Source organism: Microcaecilia unicolor, chromosome 3 (assembly GCF_901765095.1).
Source record: "Microcaecilia unicolor chromosome 3, aMicUni1.1, whole genome shotgun sequence".
Lineage (NCBI taxonomy): Eukaryota > Metazoa > Chordata > Amphibia > Gymnophiona > Siphonopidae > Microcaecilia > Microcaecilia unicolor.
In genome coordinates this window covers 213569105-213587753 of record NC_044033.1, presented here as the reverse complement: position 1 = coordinate 213587753, position 18649 = coordinate 213569105, and the positions used below count along the sequence as shown (strand labels likewise).

Genomic DNA, 18649 nt, shown 5'->3' with positions numbered 1-18649 from the left:
GTGTGCGACAGGGAGTGGAACGGGCAGCAGACTACATATGTGTGCTCTTCTGCTTATTTTTAAAACATACTACAGAAGCGAACAGGATAACTTCTCCCCCACTGAAATCTTGCAGACGCTTCTTGGAAGCTCCACAAATCTCTGAGAGTAAAGAGAAACAGCTGGTGAGGTCCAGAGATCCAGGGACTTGGGCGAGTATCCAAAGGGATGAGTTCTGTGCTGTTGATATCCCCAGATCCCCGCACCCAGCAGCCTGGTCTCCCTGGACTTTTCCTACGCAGCCTTCACACTCTCTTCAACATCCTGGATGAGGAGCAGCAAGGAGCGGTACATATGCATGAGATTGAGAGTCGCTGGGGGCTCTGCCAGGACTCAAGGGTCACCCCACCTCCTGAGGGGGTGCTGGATGCTCTCAGGCATGTGTCTGCACCCAACGGAGGCTACCTAACCTTCCCCAGCTTAGTGGCAGGGCTGAAGCTCGCCCTGCTGCTAGATGAGCAGGGGGAGAGGGGGAAAGGCCAAGGAAGTTCAGCTGAGGATGGAGAAATGTCAGCTCATCTCACCCGGGGCAGCCCAAAGAGCAGAAAGGATGGTAAATATCTTCTGTTTTACCAGGGAGGCAATAGCTGTGAAGGGACTGGGCAGAGTGGATTGAGCGCTTTTGACCTTTTCTACTTTCCTAAAGTCTGGTTCTGTTACTGCATAGTGACAATAGAAGATGAAGTTCAGGATGTGTTCCCATATAATAATGTAGTATGTGTTAGCTAATAGGAGCTTCTTGTTCCATAATTTGCTCCATTGGTGGCATAGAGAAGAACAGTATTTGGGAAGGCACAGGATAGACATGGGGAATCCTTAAGAGAAAGAACAATCAACTAGGCGTCTTTGATAATATAATTTGATAGATGAATGTTAAGGTCCTAATCTGGTCTCCATATTAAATTTTCTTTGCCTCCCTCAGCCTGTTTTGTCACCCTTATCCCTCCCTCTTTAAAAGTTGCTTTATAAAGAAGATCCCTTGGGTGAGGGAGGGCTGTGTTAAACTCCTTTTGGTGATGTGTATATTATGTTACTCTGTTTCCCCTTAGGTGATGCCTTCAAGTGGCAACTGCCCTACTGCCAATGGCATCAGCAAGAGGGAAAACACAGTCTTCACTTGCTATTCTATTGTCACCCTGCAGTAGCCATGCGCATGAAAGTCGGGCACTTTTTATTTTAGCCATTTCTATCTTTTCCCCTTTTCTGACATAAACTGGGCACTTGGTAGTTTTATGAAATCTCCCTAGCTATTTGTTAATCTGAGTTGTTCCCCTGCCTGATCATTTGGCTTCAAAAGGGCTGGTACTGATGAATCGTGCAGTGTGGGGAGAGGAGCATTAGCAGCACGGAGCTGCTGTTGATACACTTAGACCAAGGATTTGCTGTTATAATCTAAACGGATTATGTGCTGGGATCACCAGTGGGAAGGGGCATCCTAGGACTTTGACAGGGTCTGGTGTTTCTGAGGGACACATTCCAGCTTATCTCTTTACTTTCTCCAGTCCTTTCTCCTTTATCCCATAAGATTCAGTAATGAGGACCTTCTTTCATGACCTGTTTTGGTCAGCTATTAATTTAAAGATCCTTCTCTCTTTTTCTCTCATTTCTTTTCAATCGTTGAGGAAATATTTCAGTTTTTAAAGTGTTTTGCTGTGTCCTGCCATAAGGAAGTGGAATTGGAGGATTGGCTGTGCTGTTTGTCACCAGAACCTTGTGCAGGCATCACACTGATACACCTACCCCTTCGTTCTATAACTTAACACCTAAATTCAAGCACCCATTTGCACGCTTGTAGAAGCATACAGGGAATGCCTGGTCCACACTTGTTTGTAAATGACATCTGCAACTCATTTAGAGGCCCTGTTATTTATTTAGATTTTGCTCACACCTTTTTCAGTAGTAGCTCAAGGTGAGTTACATTCAGGTACAGTAGATATTTCTGTGTCCCAGGAGGGCTCACAATCTAAGTTTGTACCTGAGGCAATGGAGGGTTAAGTGACTTGCCCAAGATCACAAGGAGCAGCAGTGGGATTTGAACCAGCCACCTCTGGATTGCAAGACCAGTGCTCTAACCACTAGGCCACTCCTTACAAAGTGGTGGTAAGCTCAATGCAGCCTTACCGCTAATCTGGAGCTACTGCTGGCCCAACACAGGCGGTAGCTCCAGTCCTGGCGTGCGCCATTTCCCGCATTAGGGAAAATCAACCCTTATTTTTTAGCACAGTGTTAACCCGGCAGTAATCGGGCAGCACCACATGGCAGTAAGTGCTCCACCCCCACCCCTGCATGTCCACACAGTAAGAGCAATCTTACCACATGGCTATGTCTTTTTCGGCGTTTTTACCCACTGCGGTAAAATGGCCCTCAATACGTACAAAAAAGGCCCCCATCACTTTTGTAGAAGCCCTTTTTAATGCAGCTTGGTTCAAGGACCCCTTAGTACATTACCGGGCTCATTTTCGAAAGAGAAGGACGTCCATCTTTCGACATAAAGCGGAAGATGGACGTTCTCACAGAGACGTCCAAATCGGTATAATCAAAACCCGATTTTGGATGTCTCCAACCGCAGTCCGTCGCAAGGACATCTAAATTTCAAGGGGGCGTGTCGGAGGCATAGCAAAGGCGGGACTTGGGCGTGCCTAATACTTGGACGTCTTTGACCCATTATTGAAAAGCAAGGACGTCTCTGACAAACACTTGGACGTTTTCACCCAGACGTGTTTTTTTTTAACGAATAAGGCACAAAAAGGTGCCCAAAATGACCAGATGACCACCAGAGGGAATTGGGGATGACCTCCTGTTACTCCCTCAGTAGTCACTAACTCCCTCCCACCCTCAAACACATCTTTAAAAATATTTTGTGCCAGCCTCAGATGTCATACTCAGGTCCATGACAGCGCATGCAGGTCCCTGGAGCAGTTTTAGTGGGTACTGCAGTGCACTTCAGACAGGCTGACCCAGGCCCATACCCCCCACCCCACCTGCTACATTTGTGGAGGAAACAGCGAGCTTTCCAAAACCCACCACAAACCCACTGTACCCACATATTGGTGCCCCCCTTCACCCGTAAGGGCTATGTTAGTGGTGTATAGTTGTGGGTAGTGGGTTTTTTTTTTGGGGGGGGGGGGGTTGGAGGGGCTCAGCACACAAGGTAAGGGAGCTATGTTCCTGGGAGCAATTTATGAAGCCAACTGCAGTGCCCCCTAGGGTGCCCGGTTGGTGTCCTGGCATATCAGGGGGGCCAGTGCACTACAAATGCTGGCTCCTCCCACATCCAAATGGCTTGCATTTGGATGTTTTTGACATGGACGTCTTTGGTTTCGAAAATCACCAAAAGTCAGAAACGTCCAGATCCAAGGATGTCCAAATCTAGGTCTCTGACGGTATTTTCGAAACAAAAGATGGACGTCCATCTTTTTTTGAAAATACGGGTTTCCCCACCCCTGGATTTCACTGGTTTGCACAGACGTCCAAATTGCAACTTGGATGTTTCTTTCAAAAATGCCCCTCTATGTTACATGACATGACATGACATGACATGACATTTGTATCCCACACATACCTCCAGAGTTCAGTATGGCTCACAAAGCAAGAGACTGGGCATACCCAGGAATATTTTACAGTAAATAAGCAACAAAAAAAAAAAAACCATAAAAAAAACAATTAACCCTATCAATTAAAAATATATAAATTGAAACTTAATAATAGAACTACCATGAAACAGTATCAAAAATATACACAATTAACAGCACTGGACTTCAAATACCAGAGATATAATACAATATTAGCATAATATTAATGATACACCTAATAAGCAGCATTAGAGCATTCAACTAACATAGATATAATGTTAAAGGAGGAGTAGCCTAATGGTTAGTGCAGTGGGCTTTTGATCTGTCAATCTGGGTTTGATTCCCACTTCAGCAGCTCTTTGTGACCTTGGGCAAGTCACTTAACCCTCCATTGCAGCAGATACAACAGATTGTGAGCCCTCCTGGGACAGAAAAAGTACCTGCATATAATGTGTACAGTGCTGCGTATGTCTGATAGCGCTATAGAAATGATTAGTAGTAGTAAAGATTTTCTACAATATGGCTTACCGTATAGCTGAAGGACCAAGAGCAGATATATAATGGGAACAAGATGGATGGTAGAGTCAGTTGGGATAATTTGATGGTTGGCTAAAATCAAGGCAAGTTCTTTGTATAGTTAAACAAGAGATAACTAACCCATCTAAGTTACAGTATGTGTAGCAAGCTAGTCCAGGTGCAGAATGGGTGTATAGTCAGTCACCCTACGTACTAAAGGCTGTTATACGATTACTGCCGGATTCTATATAGCACGCCTAGAGATCCGTGCCAAAATCCAGGCGAATTCTATAACAACGTGCATAAGCATGCAACTATGGAACACATTACCGAAAGCCATAAAGACAACGCAGGATCACCTCAATTTCCAGAAATCACTAAAGACCGATCTGTTCGAAAAGGCATTCACTACTGATCCAACTTAAGTAACTGAACTCAGCAACATAACGAAGCCATAGCCTGCAATGAACAATATATCACTCTTCTTCTCTTGATTCTCCAGTGTTCTGTAACAACATCACTCTGTATTTGTTTCATCACCGGAGGTGGCTAACACCTCACGGTACTATGTAGGCCACATTGAGCCTGCAAATAGGTGGGAAAATGTGGGGTACAAATGCAATAAATAAATAATTGGCTTTGATAACAGCACTTCACAAGCAATAATGAGCGCTAATTGACAATAATTAGAATTTACACGCACAACTCACTAAGCGTATTCTGTAATGAACTGCGCCTAAGTTCTAAAGCACGCAGTTCAAAGGGGCATGCATATGGGCATTCTGTGGGTGTTCCCAACTTTACGCACGTAATTACAGAATATGGCCCAATATGTGTAAATCTGCGTGCAGCGATTTACGCCACGTTTTCGTTGGTGTAAATGGAGGCGTGTAGAATACACTCAGGCAGAAATGTTTACTGCATGGATTTTTTAGCATCCTTATATAGAATCTGTCCCTTATCGCTCAGCGTGCTGCTTCTAGGTATCTAGTGACCCTTTTACTAAGGCACATAGGCACCTATGCACGTCCAGCACACATCAATTTGGAACTACCGCCTGGATACCACATTTTTGACGCGTGCACAAAACACACGGTAGAAATATTTTCTACTGCGTGGGGCTTTTACCCCCTTAACAGTGGTGTAGCTAGGGGGGGTTCCAGGGGAGCGGCCGCTCCCCCAAATGGAGTTCCGCCAGCGCCAGCATGTATCTTTCACCCGTGTTACATTTAAAACGTGCGCCAGTGCCTGCGGAAGTCCACTCTCATGCCGCTTTCGCTCCCCCCCCCCCCCCCCCCCCGCACCTTCAACCTGGCTCCACTTCTGCCCCTCAACCCATGAAAACAGCATGGACAGCTGAAGAGCAATTATTCATCAGAGTCCTATGCTGGCATCACAATGATAAACTGAAAGCATGAGGTACAGCATGGACAGCTGAAGTGTGCACCTTTACCAGACCCCCAGTGCAGATGTCACACTGATACACGTAACCCATGAATACGGTACAGAGAGCTCCAGAGCAGATCTTCATCAAAGCCCCATGCAGGCAGCACGATGATGTTTGTAAAGCATGAATACAGCCCTGTCCAAGCATCTCCCTGTTATATATGAGGCAATAGTCCAGTTTCAATGTGTACTTTTACCCACAAGGTTTACAGAGTAATAACAAAAACGTCCACACAGATTTATTTTGCTTGGATCGTAGGCCTCTCAGAAATGGAACCCTGGATTCTCAGCTATCTGTGCTGAGCACTAGGCTACCCCTCCATCCCACTTGCCAAAAGGAGGGGGAGGGGAAGAGGAACACCCTGCTGTGTCAGCACAGGGCATGATAATCTCTAGTGAGGGCACTAGGTGGCCATAATAAAAAAAATCTATTCACCCTTCTTTATTACTAGCCTCAAAATTGCAACTGACAGAATATATTGGGAGAAAAAAAAAACCATCCAGGAAGATATGAGGGCAGAATGTTTGTATAAATGCACCACGGACTTGAAGTTTACCTCACTGTAAAATATTGAAGGTTGGTGGGTTAAATATTCTTTCTGAGTGTAAGGTGCTTGAAAGCAATTAATCTCTGTATCAATTGTACAGCTGTGATGTGCCTGAATTCCCTCCTCCCATCTCAGAGGCACTGAAGGAAGGACCGTGTTAATGGCCTAGTCCTCATTCACATTCATCACTCCTAGACCATATGGAGAATGAGCCTGTGTCCCTCCAGGGAGATGAGCCCCAGTGCCCTGCAAGGGCAAGAATAAACCAGAAAGAGGGAGAGAAGAGAACAAAAGATAATGAGGAAAGGAGACTAGAGAAGGAAAGAACAAAAAAAAGGCAGAGAATGAAAACAAAAGGGGAACCGTGAAGAAAGAAAACAAAACAAAACTAGAAATCAGCACAGGGTAGAGAAAGAAAAACAAGAAGAATAAAGGAAAAGAGGATAAGGAAAAAATAAATAAGTAGAACAGAAAACCAGAATGAAAGGACCAGCTTCGTAGTCTGGGTGTACTTTTGTGTGCGGGATTAACTTTTGATAACCATATTTCTCAACTGGTCTCTTCTTCTTTTTATCTTCTGTGCCGACTGCGTAAGATTTGAGACTTATACGTGTGCCAGAGTCGGTGGTGGGAGGCGGGGCTGGTGGTTGGGAGGCGGGGATAGTGCTGGGCAGACTTACACGGTCTGTGCCCTGAAAAGGACAGGTACAAATCAAGGTAAGGTATACACAAAAAGTAGCACATATGAGTTTATCTTGTAGGGCAGACTGGATGGACCGTGCAGGTCTTTTTCTGCCGTCATTTACTATGTTACTATGATTTGAGGTTATTTCTCTGAGTCAGATTTTGCTCAATTGTACGCATATGTAATCTCATGCAGAGATTATTGTAACGCTCTGTTTGTGAGGTGGCCTAGTAAGAGCTTGAAGAGGCTTCAGTGGGTTCAGAATTCGGCAATTTGGCTTTTGAAAAATTTGGCATTGTGTGATCATATTTCACCCTCTTTTCTATCATTAGACTGGCTTCCTATCATTAAACGGTGTATTTTTAGGATGTTGGTACTAGCTTTTAAGGTTTTTCCTGATATGGTTCCAATAAAAAGCTACCAATATATACACCAAAATGGTTGTTACGTTCTCAGTGTGAGAGACATTTTCTTTTACTTTCTGCAAGATTTTTCCAGCTGAAAATGAGCTTTTTCTTATTCATTAGTTTTGAATAAGCTGCCTCTGGCGGTGAGATCCACTAATGATCTGTTAAGTTGCCTTAAGGCTGTGAAAACTCATTTGTTTTAATGAGTTCTGATGGACTGTTTAAATGTTAAGTTAGAAGATTGGTTTAAATGATTTTATGTTTGTGTGTAATGTGTTTAATTGATCATAAGTTGTATGTGTTGTATTTTTATTATGGATGTAAAATGGTATCAATAATATGACATAAATCTTGCTAATGAGAAACTTCTAAGCACCAAACACAGCAAATATACAAAGTCCCATTTAACTTACTTATCACATAAAATGGAGGAAAAGACTTATTGTTGTATACTTTCAACTATAATTGCCGTGCAAACTTCCTCATCAGTCATAAAAACCTCCGTTAGATGAATTTTGGTAATTCTTTATTAATTCTTTTTTTCTTATTTTTCTTTTTCTTATTTTTCTTTTTCTTATTTTTCTTTTTCTTCTCTTTATAAAGTAATGTTGCAAATATCTTCCTTAGCAGGAACTCTAAGGTCCAAGGACACTTATCTGAATTTTAGTATGGCTGTCATTGGTTTGCTCAACAGAGCACCTCCGTTTCACATCTTGCTTTCTCAGGAGTCAAACCGCCATCAGGTCACATGGCGTTCAGTTCAAAAAAGCTTGACGCCATTTTGACTTTGTTTAAGCAGTCAAGAAAGAACTAAGGGGTCCTCTTACAAAGGCACACTGAAAAGTGGAGGAGTAGCTTAGTGGTTAGGGTGGTGGACTTTGGTCCTGGGGAGCTGAGGCACTGAGTTTGATTCCCACTTCAGGACAGGCAGCTCCTTGTGACTCTGGGCAAGTCACTTAACCCTCCATTGCCCCATGTAAGCCACATTGAGCCTGCCATGAGTGGGAAAGCGCAGGGTACAAATGTAACAAAAAAAAAAGTGGCTTGAGGTAGTGTAGGCACAGGTTCTGGGCACATGCAGCATCATTTTTCAGGGCGCCTGTAAAAAAGGCCTCCCCCCCCCCAAAATGGACGTGCGTCAAAATCAAAATTGCTGTGCGTCCATTTTGGGTCTCTGACCTTACCGCCAGCCATAGACCTAGCGGTAAAGAATTTGGGCAGTAAGGACCTACGCGCGTCAGTTGCCACTTGGCACATATCCGCTACACGCGTCCGAAAATAAAAATTATTTTTCGGACGTGCACCTAAAATGAAATTACCGCAAGAGCCACACGGTAGTTGGGCAGTAAGTCCATTTTGGCACGCGTTGGCCGCGTGTAGGCCCCTACACAGCTTAGTAAAAAGGGGCCCTAAAGGAAGAAAATTGGGTGAGAAGAGAAGTTGTCAAAAGATCGTAAAGAAAAAATACATGTAGCTCTAGGATTTATCAATTTATTTTATCCTATTCAGGACACAGATTTCTCTCTTATACCAAGCCCAGCGGTGAAACCTACTCTTCTTTCCTAGTGGTTGAGGAGGGTTTGGTGAGGCCTGATTGAGGGCTTAGGTGATGACAAGCAATCTTCTCTTCCCCAGGGAAACCCTAGAGTTTTAATATATCACTATTCTCTCCTTCCCCTCCCTTCCTAACTTGTTTCAGTAATTAGAAACAGGAAATAACCTCTCCCCCCCCCCCCCCCAAAAAAAAAAAATCCAGATATTCAATGCCAATATTTGGATAGAGGGATGACTGCTTCCACTTTCCAGGGAGTGGTGATATTGAACCTTTTAGGACATCTTTCATAGAGGCCCTTTTACAAAGGCACGATAGGCTCTAAGCGCGTGCAGCGTGCGCCAAAACGAGAATACCGCCAGGCTAGTGCCCCCCCCCCAGTGGTAATTCCGGAATTGGCGCACACCCACACTGCCGGGACAAATAATTTTTTAATTTCCTACCAAGTCACCATGCATGTAGCGCTTGAGTCATTACTGCTAGTTCAATGAACGGCGTTAAGAGCTCAGACCGTAAGTAGGCGCGTGCTGGTTTCAGTTTTACTACAGGACCTTTTTCTGGCCCATTGAAAAAAAGCCCTTTTCCCCAGACGTTGTAAAAATTGGCCTGGCAAAAAAACACACACCCAAACTACCGCAGACCACTTTTTGCCACAGCTTAGTAAAAGGAGTCCTTAATGTCCTAACTTTATCCAGATAGTTAATCGGTTAAGGGACTGACTTTTTCTGCTAACTGGCAAGCACCAGGGTGGACTGTAACATAGGCAGGCTGCACACGCTCTCATCCCCGTCTCACACACACATGACACACAATGACTCTGTCAAAAGCAAGTTTTCTTTTGGGAATAAATGGCCGCAGCTTTATTAAAATACATCACCATAACCCCTAGGAAGCACCCGAGCCCTAAGTTCTATGCTGTAGAGGCTTTCCTTCCCTGCCATGCCTTTCCAGCTGGGGAGCACATTCCATGTGTTGGCCAGCCATACGTCTGCCTCCAGCGTGGCCACATGTCTGTCTGCTTTGTACTACGCCCCCGTCCGGCATTTCACCTGCCAATTTGAGCCAGCTAGGTGCTTAGCCTGCTACCCGGTGCATCGCATAAAAGTTCTGCTGCTTGCCGCCAAAGAGGCCTCCCTGCCTCCTCGGCAGCCCTTTATTTGTATTTCGCACCGACAGGCCATGGTCCCACCCCCTCCCGGCCTCCCCGCCAATCCCTGCCGGTGTCTCCTGTGACATCACTCCATCTTAGGTGGGGAAGCCGGAGGACTGCGCGAGCCAGGGAGCTACCGTGAGGCAGCCGCCATGTTATTTGCGGCTGCTCGCTATGCAGCTCGCCGGCCTTCTTTAATCATCAGTGGCATAGCTACATGGGGGCCTGGGCTCCCCCAATTTCCTCTGGGGCCCTGGTTTTGATAGAGGGGGTCACCAACCCCCGCCACCTGAAGCCTTGTCTAGCACCGGTCTCTGGCGCAGCCATATTGCCTGCCCTGCTTTCTCTTCCCCTCACATCCTGCACGCTCCTTTTAGTGGGGAGTGGCAGGGCAGTTTGGAGGGTCAGTGGTGGGGCGGCAGACCAAAATTTGCACCACCAGGTCTGGCTACGCCACTGGTAATCATTTTCAGCTGCTGAAAGTTGACGGATGGCCCCAGTCAGTGGCACATTTCAGAACAGCAGGCACTGTTATCTGGATAAATGCATTTGAATGTCAAGCTCAAAAAATTGTGAACAGATACTACTGATTTTCTAACATAAATGGCTGGATTGGTTATATCTCAAAGTCAGTTCCCCCAAAGACCCACTGATGAACACTCCTGCATCCACACACGTGTCCCAAATATTAAAACCACACACATGATTGCACTGAGCAGATCAGGTACTACAAATCCCACATAACTTTGGGATATAAGTTCAAACCAGGATTGGCCAAAACGTCTCCAAGGATTGGCCAAAAAGATCTAGGTGTCGTTATAGATAATACGCTGAAATCTTATGCTTAGTGTGCAGCAGCAGCCAATAAAGCAAACAGGATGTTAAGAATTATTAGGAAAGGGATGGTGAATAAGACTGAAAATACTATAATGTCTCTGTATCGCTCCATGGTGCGACAGCATCTTGAGTAATGCGTTCAGTTCTGGTCACTGTATCTCAAAAAAGATATAGCAGAATTAGAAAAGTTTCAAAGAAAAGCGACCAAAATGATAAAGGGGATGGAACTCCCGTTTTATGAGGAAAGGCTAAAGAGGTTAGGGCTCTTCAGCTTGGAAAAGAGACGGATGAGGAGAGATATGATTGAGATCTACAAAATCCTGAGTGGTGTAGAACGAGTAGAAGTAAATTGACTTTTTACTTGTTCCAAAAGTACAAAGACTAGGAAGTTACATGGAAATACTTTTAAAACAAATAGAAGGAAATATTTTTTCACTCAACAAATAGTTAACCTCTGGAACTCTTTGCCAGAGGATGTGGAAACAGCTGTTAGCGTATCTGGGTTTAAAAAAGGTTTGGGCAAGTTCCTGGAGGAAAAGTCCATAGTTTGCTATTGAGACAGACATGAGAAACAACTGCTTGCCCTGGGATTTGTAACATGGAATGTTGTCAGAATTTGGGATTCTACAGGGTACTTGTGACCTGGCTTGGCCACTGTTGGAAAGGATACTGGGCTAGATGGACCATTGGTCTGACCCACTATGGCTACTCTTATGTTCTTATGTAACTTGGCATCTCTGCCTTTTTCATGAAGGTAAGGGGTCTTTTATAACACATGAGTTATGGTTATGGTTAAAATGTATTTAATATACCACCATTCATTTAAAAGTGCAGCATAGTAGTTCAGAATAAATAAAAATTAATTTAATGAAACAAAAAAAAACCCTCCAAAATTCTAATAGGATAGAGAAAAAAAATGCAACATCAGTCATCCACGAAAATACTTAAAAAGTAACACCACAATCACACATACATCCAGATCAGAATAAAGACCACAGTTACCCAGTGCCCAACAACGAAAGCAGATCTGAACAAGTAGGTCTTTAAAGCTACCTTGAATGTGGGAAATGAAAGTTCAAGACAGATTGAAGTAGGAAGCAAGTTCCAAAAGCAGGAAGCTGTACAATAGAAGGCTGTTTGTCTAGTGGAGTCTAATCTAGCAACGGACGGCGAGGGAAACGTAATCTCCGATCATTACGTGATCTGAGAAGTCTGGGGGGTGCATATTGATCTATAACATTGAACAGATATGACGGAATACCTGCAGAAAGTATTTTATGTGTCATGGCCAAAAAGTTTATGTTGGATACAATATTTTATGGGGAGCCAGTGGCTCTGAATAAACAGAGGAGTGATCAGGTCAAATTTTTTCACATGAGTAAATATTTGCAGGGCAGTGTTTTGCACTGATTGCAAACGATGAAGGGAAGCACATGAAATACCCGAGTAGATGGTGTTCCAATAACATGAGTTATAATACGAACGGATGTCTTTATTCTAAATATCTTTACTTGCTAGATACCTGTTAGATTGCATGTATTAGTGATAACCATGTATGATTGATCTCTTTTTCTCCTCCCCTGTACAGGTGACCTGGTGAGAAAGAGCCTCACCCGTTCCCACAGCATCAGCGGCCCCCTCATTCCAGCCTGCAGCCGTCACCGGCCTCGCCGGGGAGAGGAGCCCCGGCGCCACACCCTCACCCATGGGATTAACTACACCACAGTAAGTCAGAACAGCAACATCTCATCAATCCCAGGGAATGGGCCATATCGGCAAAGATAAATGCAGCTGAGTAGACTTACCGCTTCTGAACACACAGAGGTGTTTCTAGTTAAAATCAAAAGCTTTGGGCACACTGACACACGTTACCAGTTAAGGGGTCCTTTTACTAAGGTGCGCCGAAAAATGGCCTGCGCTGGTGTAGACGCCTGTATTTTCAGCGCCCCTGCAAAAAAGGCCTATTTTGGGGGGCCGAAAATGGACGGGCGGCAAAATTAAAATTGGCACGTGTCCATTTTGGGCCTGAGACCTTACTGCCACCCATTGACTTAGCGGTAAGGTCTCGCGCATTAACCGGGCGGTAATGGTGTACTCACATGTACAATGCCGATTACCGCCTGGTTACCGCCATGCACCGGAAAATTTCCATCGTGCTTAGTGGACGCGTGTGAAAAATGAAATTACTGGGCGGGCCACACAGTAGCCTGGCAGTAGTTCAAAATTGACGCACTTTGATGTACTTTGTGTCCTTCAATTGCGACTACCTTGTATTATTGGGATAGATTATTTGATAAACCTGGCTTGGTTCTTTCCAGGTTATCTCCTGTTATCCATAATCCTCTTTTCCCGCCAGATTTAGGGCAGGGCCCCTTTCATAAGTGGTTTTCTGCGGGATTGCAGACTTTAGGACAATTTTTTGAGGGTGGCAAGTTGGTGCCTTTCGATACGCTGGTGGACACTTATTCGATTTCTGTGTGGGATACCTTTGCTTATGCCCAGGTTCAACATTTTCTTTCATCACAGGTAATTAAAGCTCAGGTGATGAGGGAGGATTCTTTTTTGGAAGATTTGTGTGAGGATTCAAAATATTCACGAGGTCTTATTTCTTGTTTGTATGCATATCAGCGTGGTAAGATGCGGCCTCCTGTTGAACATCGTTTGCATTGGCATCAGGAGCTGGGGTTTACATTGGGTGCTGATGCATGGACAAGTTTGGAAACTGCATCTTTGCGGGTTTCCGTTTCTATTCCTTTTCAGGAAAATGCTATGAAAGTTGTATATAGGTGGTATCTGAGTCCTGTTCGTTTGCATCATATGTTTCCAACATTATCCCCTCTGTGTTGGAGGGGTTGTGGTCAAAGGGGTACTATGGGGCATCTCTGGTGGTCTTGTGTTAAGGTACGTGCTTTTTGGAAAGCAAATCAATATAGACTCCAGGGTTGGCTTTCCAAACCTATTAAGTGGTCCCCCGAATATTTTCTGTTTTTTAGTAAACCTCCAGGACTTACAATGCCTCAGTCATTGTTGGTCCGTCATGCCATGTCGGCTGCAAGAGTTACACTAGCTGCTTCTTGGAAGTCCCCTCAGGTCCCTTCTTGAATTAAGTGCTTAAATAAGTTGTGGTATATTTGTGAAATGGAAAGGTTGAGAGCTATTAGTGGTAAAACCTTATCTAAGTGGGAGGTGGTTTGGGAACCTTTTACTTCACATTGGTCTTTTTAATTATAGTCTGCAGAAGCTTAAGGGGTAATATGATGGGGTTGAGGGGTGTTTTTCTCTCTTTTGAGTGGGTTGAGTTTTTGTTTCCTTACAAATTATGGAAGTTTCTAGGTTGTGTACAGATAATTGCTTTTGGGACTTGCTTCCTTTTGGGAAAATTTTATTTATTTATTTTTATTACATTTGTACCCCGCACTTTCCCACTCATGTCAGGCTCAATGCGGCTTACATGGGGCAATGGAGGGTTAAGTGACTTGCCCAGAGTCACAAGGAGCTGCCTGTGCCTGAAGTGGGAATGGAACTCAGTTCCTCAGTTCAGGGCCGTGCCTAGGGTCTCCGGCGCCCCCCCCCCCCCCCCGTTGGCACTGCGCCGCTCCCCCCTGAAAACGATCGCTACACTGCCCGCCCTCTTTTCCCCAGATCCTTTTTTTTTTGTTTAAATTTACCTCTGTCCGGCGGCAGCATAGTGTCAGTGAGAAGGAGGCGGCGCTCCCCCGCCCCGACGTGTCTACTAGTCTTCTTCCCTTCGCTAATTGTCCCGCCTTCTTCTGACGTCATTTCTGAGAAGGCGGAACACAGCGAAGGGAAGACTAGTAGACACGTCAGGGCGGGAGAGCGCTGCCTCCTTCTCACTGATGCTATGCCGCCGGACAGAGGTAAATTTAAACAAAAAAAAAAAGGAAAAGGATCTGGGGAGAAGAGGGCGAGGTAAGCATGGTGAGGCGGGGCGCCCCCCAGAGGATGGCGCCCTCCTGCCATGCTTACCTCGCTTATCGTGTTGGCACGGCCCTGCCTCAGTTCCCCAGGACCAAAGTCCACCACCCTAACCACTAGGCCACTCCTCCACTCAATGTTGTTTGTTTTCCAATTTGTCTTTTGTTGTAAGTGTTATATTCTTGGTTTTTTTAAAGTGTCTCTGAGTGTTTAATAAAGACTTCTTTAAATTTCAAAATTGACGTACACAGGACACACGTAGCGCCTCCGCAGCTTAGTGAAAGGGCCCCTAAAAGCACCGTTTCCATACCCAACCCTGTGTACCCCACAGTCAGTCAGGTGTTCAGTATCTCCACAATGAACCCACATAGGGCTGGCCCATTATTTACTTATTTGGATTTATTAGCCATCTTTATGAAGAGATTCACCCAAGGTGTTATACAGCAGGTACAGTTTAACATAAAACTTAAAATTCTGTTTGCAAATGGCAAATTGAGACCTAATAATAGGACTAACATGAAACGGTATAAAAAATATACACGATTAACAGTTAGGCAAGATTAGGTGGTCGCCTAGGGTAGCAGCTTGACGGGAGGGGGAGCAGCTCCAGTTATGGCAAAACAATAGATCATGACAGCCAGACAACTCAAACAACTGTCAATACGTATGTTTACCTGAGTAAATGACTTTTGGAAACTGTTCTTATTATTTGGTCAGCACCCAAGAAAAAAGATCTAGGTGTCGTTGTAAACAATATGCTGAAATCTTCCGCCCAGTGTGCAGCAGTGGCCAAAAATGGACGCTAGGAATCATTAGGAAAGGGATGGCAAATAAGACCAAGAATACTGTAATGCCTCTGTATCGCTCCACGGTGTGACCTCAGTTCAGTTCTGGTCGCTGTATCTCAAAAATGATATAGCAGAATTAGAAAAAGTTCAAAGAGCGACCAAAATGATAAAGAGGACGGAGCTCCTTTTATATGAGGAAAGGCTAAAGAGGTTAGGGCTCTTCAGCTTGGAAAAGAGAGGGATGAGGGGAGATATGATTGAGGTCTACAAAATCCTGAGTGGTGTAGAATGAATAGTGATGAATAATTTTTTACTGTTTCGGAAATTACAAAGACCAGGGGACACTCAATGAAGTTCCATGGAAATACTTCTATTTATTTATTGCATTTGTACCCCACATTTTCCCACCTTTTTGCAGGCTCAGTGTGGCTTACAGAGTGTTATTATGATATTTATTTTTATTTATTTATTGCATTTGTATCCCACATTTTCCCACCTATAATACAGTCGATAATAAACTGAAGGTGGATGAGGATTTAGTGTTAGGTAAGGTCGTGTGAGAGGTGTTTTTTGAAGCACGAGTGGTTTAAGGAATTATTTGTTTCATTAAGGATGTCTTTTGTAGGCTTTGTTGAAGAGATGTGTCTTCAAAGATTTGCGAAAGCTGGTTAAATTGTCTATGGTTTTCAGGGCCATGGGTAGTGCGTTCCATATCTGTGTGCTTTTTGTACGCAAAGGTAGTAGCATATGCCTGTTTGTATTTACTACTACTACTACTATTTAGCATTTCTATAGCGCTACAAGGCATACGCAGCGCTGCACAAACATAGAAGAAAGACAGTCCCTGCTCAAAGAGCTTACAATCTAATAGACAAAAAATAAAGTAATCAAATCAATTATTGTGTACAGGAAGGAGGAGGGTAGGTGGAGGCAGGTGGTTACAAGTGGTTACAGCTGGGGAAGTTCAAATGGAGGAATTTGCGGGCTGATCTTTTGGTGTTTCTGGGCGGTAAGTCCACTAAGTTTAACATGTAGAGTGGGGCATCTGCGTGAATGATTTTGTGTACGGTCGTGCAGATCTTGAACTCAATTCTTTCCTTGAGCAGGAGCCAGTGCAGTTTCTCTCTTAGGGGCTTCGCACTTTCGTATTTAGTTTTTCCAAAAATGAGTTGGGCTGCGGTGTTCTGGGCTGTTTGGAATTTTTTAATGGTCTGTTCTTTACAGCCTGCGTACAGAGCATTACAGTAGTCCAGGTGACTTATCACTAATGACTGTACTAGGGTGCGGAAGATGTTTCTTGGGAAAAAAGGTTTTATTCTTATAAGTTTCCACATCGAGTAGAACATTTTTTTCATTGTATTCTTCATGTGGGTATCGAGTGTGAGGTTTCGATCAATAGTGACTCCAAGAATTTTCAGATTTTCTGAAATGGGAAGTGTGCAGTATGGTGTGGTTATGGTGGGGTAGTTGTTTGTGCTATAATGGGAAGTGAGAAGTAGACATTGAGTTTTAAAACAAATAGGAGGAAATATTTTTTTTACGCAACAAATAGTTAAACTCTGGAACTCTTTCCAGAGGATGTGGTAACAGTGGTTAGCGTATGTGGGTTTAAAAATGGTTTGGAAAGTTCCTGGAGGAAAAGTCCATAGTCTGTTATTGAGATGGACATAGGGGAAGCCACTGCTTGCCCCAGGATTGGTTGCATGGAATGATGCTACTATTTGGGTTTCTGCCAGGTACTTGTGTCCTGGATTGGCCACTGTTGGAAACAGGATAATGGGCTAGATGGACCATTGGTCTGACCCAATATGGCAATTCTTAGTTATGTGATACACATACACGCACATCAAAGTTTAATATTTAAAAGCATGATGTCCATGGAAGATTTGGGGTCTCAAAGTTAATTGGGGGAGGTGTAAGGTTGAAGGTTCACCTAGAGTAGTGGCTTTATCTACCTTCCTTTACTGTCACTTCATCCCCAGTGGCAGAGGAGAGGTATTTTTTGTTTGTTTGTTTGTTACATTTGTACCCCACGCTTTCCCACTCAGTGCGGCTTACATATTGTATATAGGTACTTATTTGTACCTGGGGCAATGGAGGATTAAGTGACTTGCCCAGAGTCACAAGGAGCTGCCTGTGCCTGAAGTGAACCAGCTGCCCAGCACCCTGTGGCCTACAAGAGAGAGAGAGACAGAGGGGCCTGGTGCAGAAAGCTACAAGAAGCCGAAGTGCAGGGCCACCGAGAGACTGGGCCGGGCCCGGGGCAAGGACGCCCCCGCCGCTTCTCCCCCCTCCACCCCCCCCCCCCCCCCGAGGTCGCCGCCACCGCTTCCCCCTCCACCCCCGAGCTCGCTGCCGCCGCTCCCCCCTCCACCCCCCCAAGGTTGCCGCCACCCCCCCTTCGTCTGCCCCCCTCAGTCCGCCACCGGGCCGGGCCCCCTGCATTGAAATCACAGCGCCTCTCACTTCCGTGTGAAAGCGCTGCAGGCAGCAGGGCAGCAGATCGCTTCCCTTTGGGCCTCCTTCCCTCCCTGTGTCCCACCCTCACGGAAGTTACATCAGACGAGGGCGGGACACAGGGAGGGAAGGAGGCCCAAAGGGAGGCGATCTGCTGCCCTGCTGCCTGCAGCGCTTTCATACGGAGGTGAGAGGCGCTGTGATTTCAATGCAGGGGGCCCGGCCCGGTGGCAGACGGTCGACGACGGAGGGCAGGTGGGACTGCGGCACCGGGCCCCCTTTGGAAGCCCGGGGAATTTTGTCCCCCCCTGCCCCTCCTCTCAGCGGCTATGCTGAAGTGCATGGTTACCATGGGATGTGCTTGCATGTTACTGGCCTTACAAAGCAGAAAGGGGTTTGGTGCATACAGTGCGTTCTCACTATCCAAGTGTTCCATATTCACGGATTCGCTTATTCATGCAAAATAAAGTATGACCCATTTTCGCTATTCACGGGCATTTTCACTTATTCTCGGCCATGCAGAGTATAGTGCAAGTGCAAATGAAAATGTGCCCCATGAGGATGAAGATATTCATAGAGCTGTGTGTGAATATTGTTACACCGAAAGACTTTTACAAAAGACCTGTACTTTTACAAAAAAAATCGATGTATAAAATACATTTATAAAATGCATAATAGCATAATTAAGCTGTTCTTTACAAGAAAGGTAAATGAAA

At 44.9% G+C, this 18649-nt stretch overlaps 1 protein-coding gene across 1 annotated transcript in view; it reads left to right on the top strand.

The window, feature by feature from the left end:
- The first annotated feature begins 207 nt into the window (after positions 1-207).
- The window catches only part of SAPCD1 (suppressor APC domain containing 1), a 30696-nt gene continuing 12254 nt past the window's right edge, over positions 208-18649 (top strand). The window contains exons 1-2 of the mRNA XM_030194735.1: positions 208-592; positions 12341-12477. Of these exons, the coding sequence (XP_030050595.1) occupies positions 208-592; positions 12341-12477 (522 nt within the window). The remainder of the gene's footprint in view (positions 593-12340; positions 12478-18649) is intronic.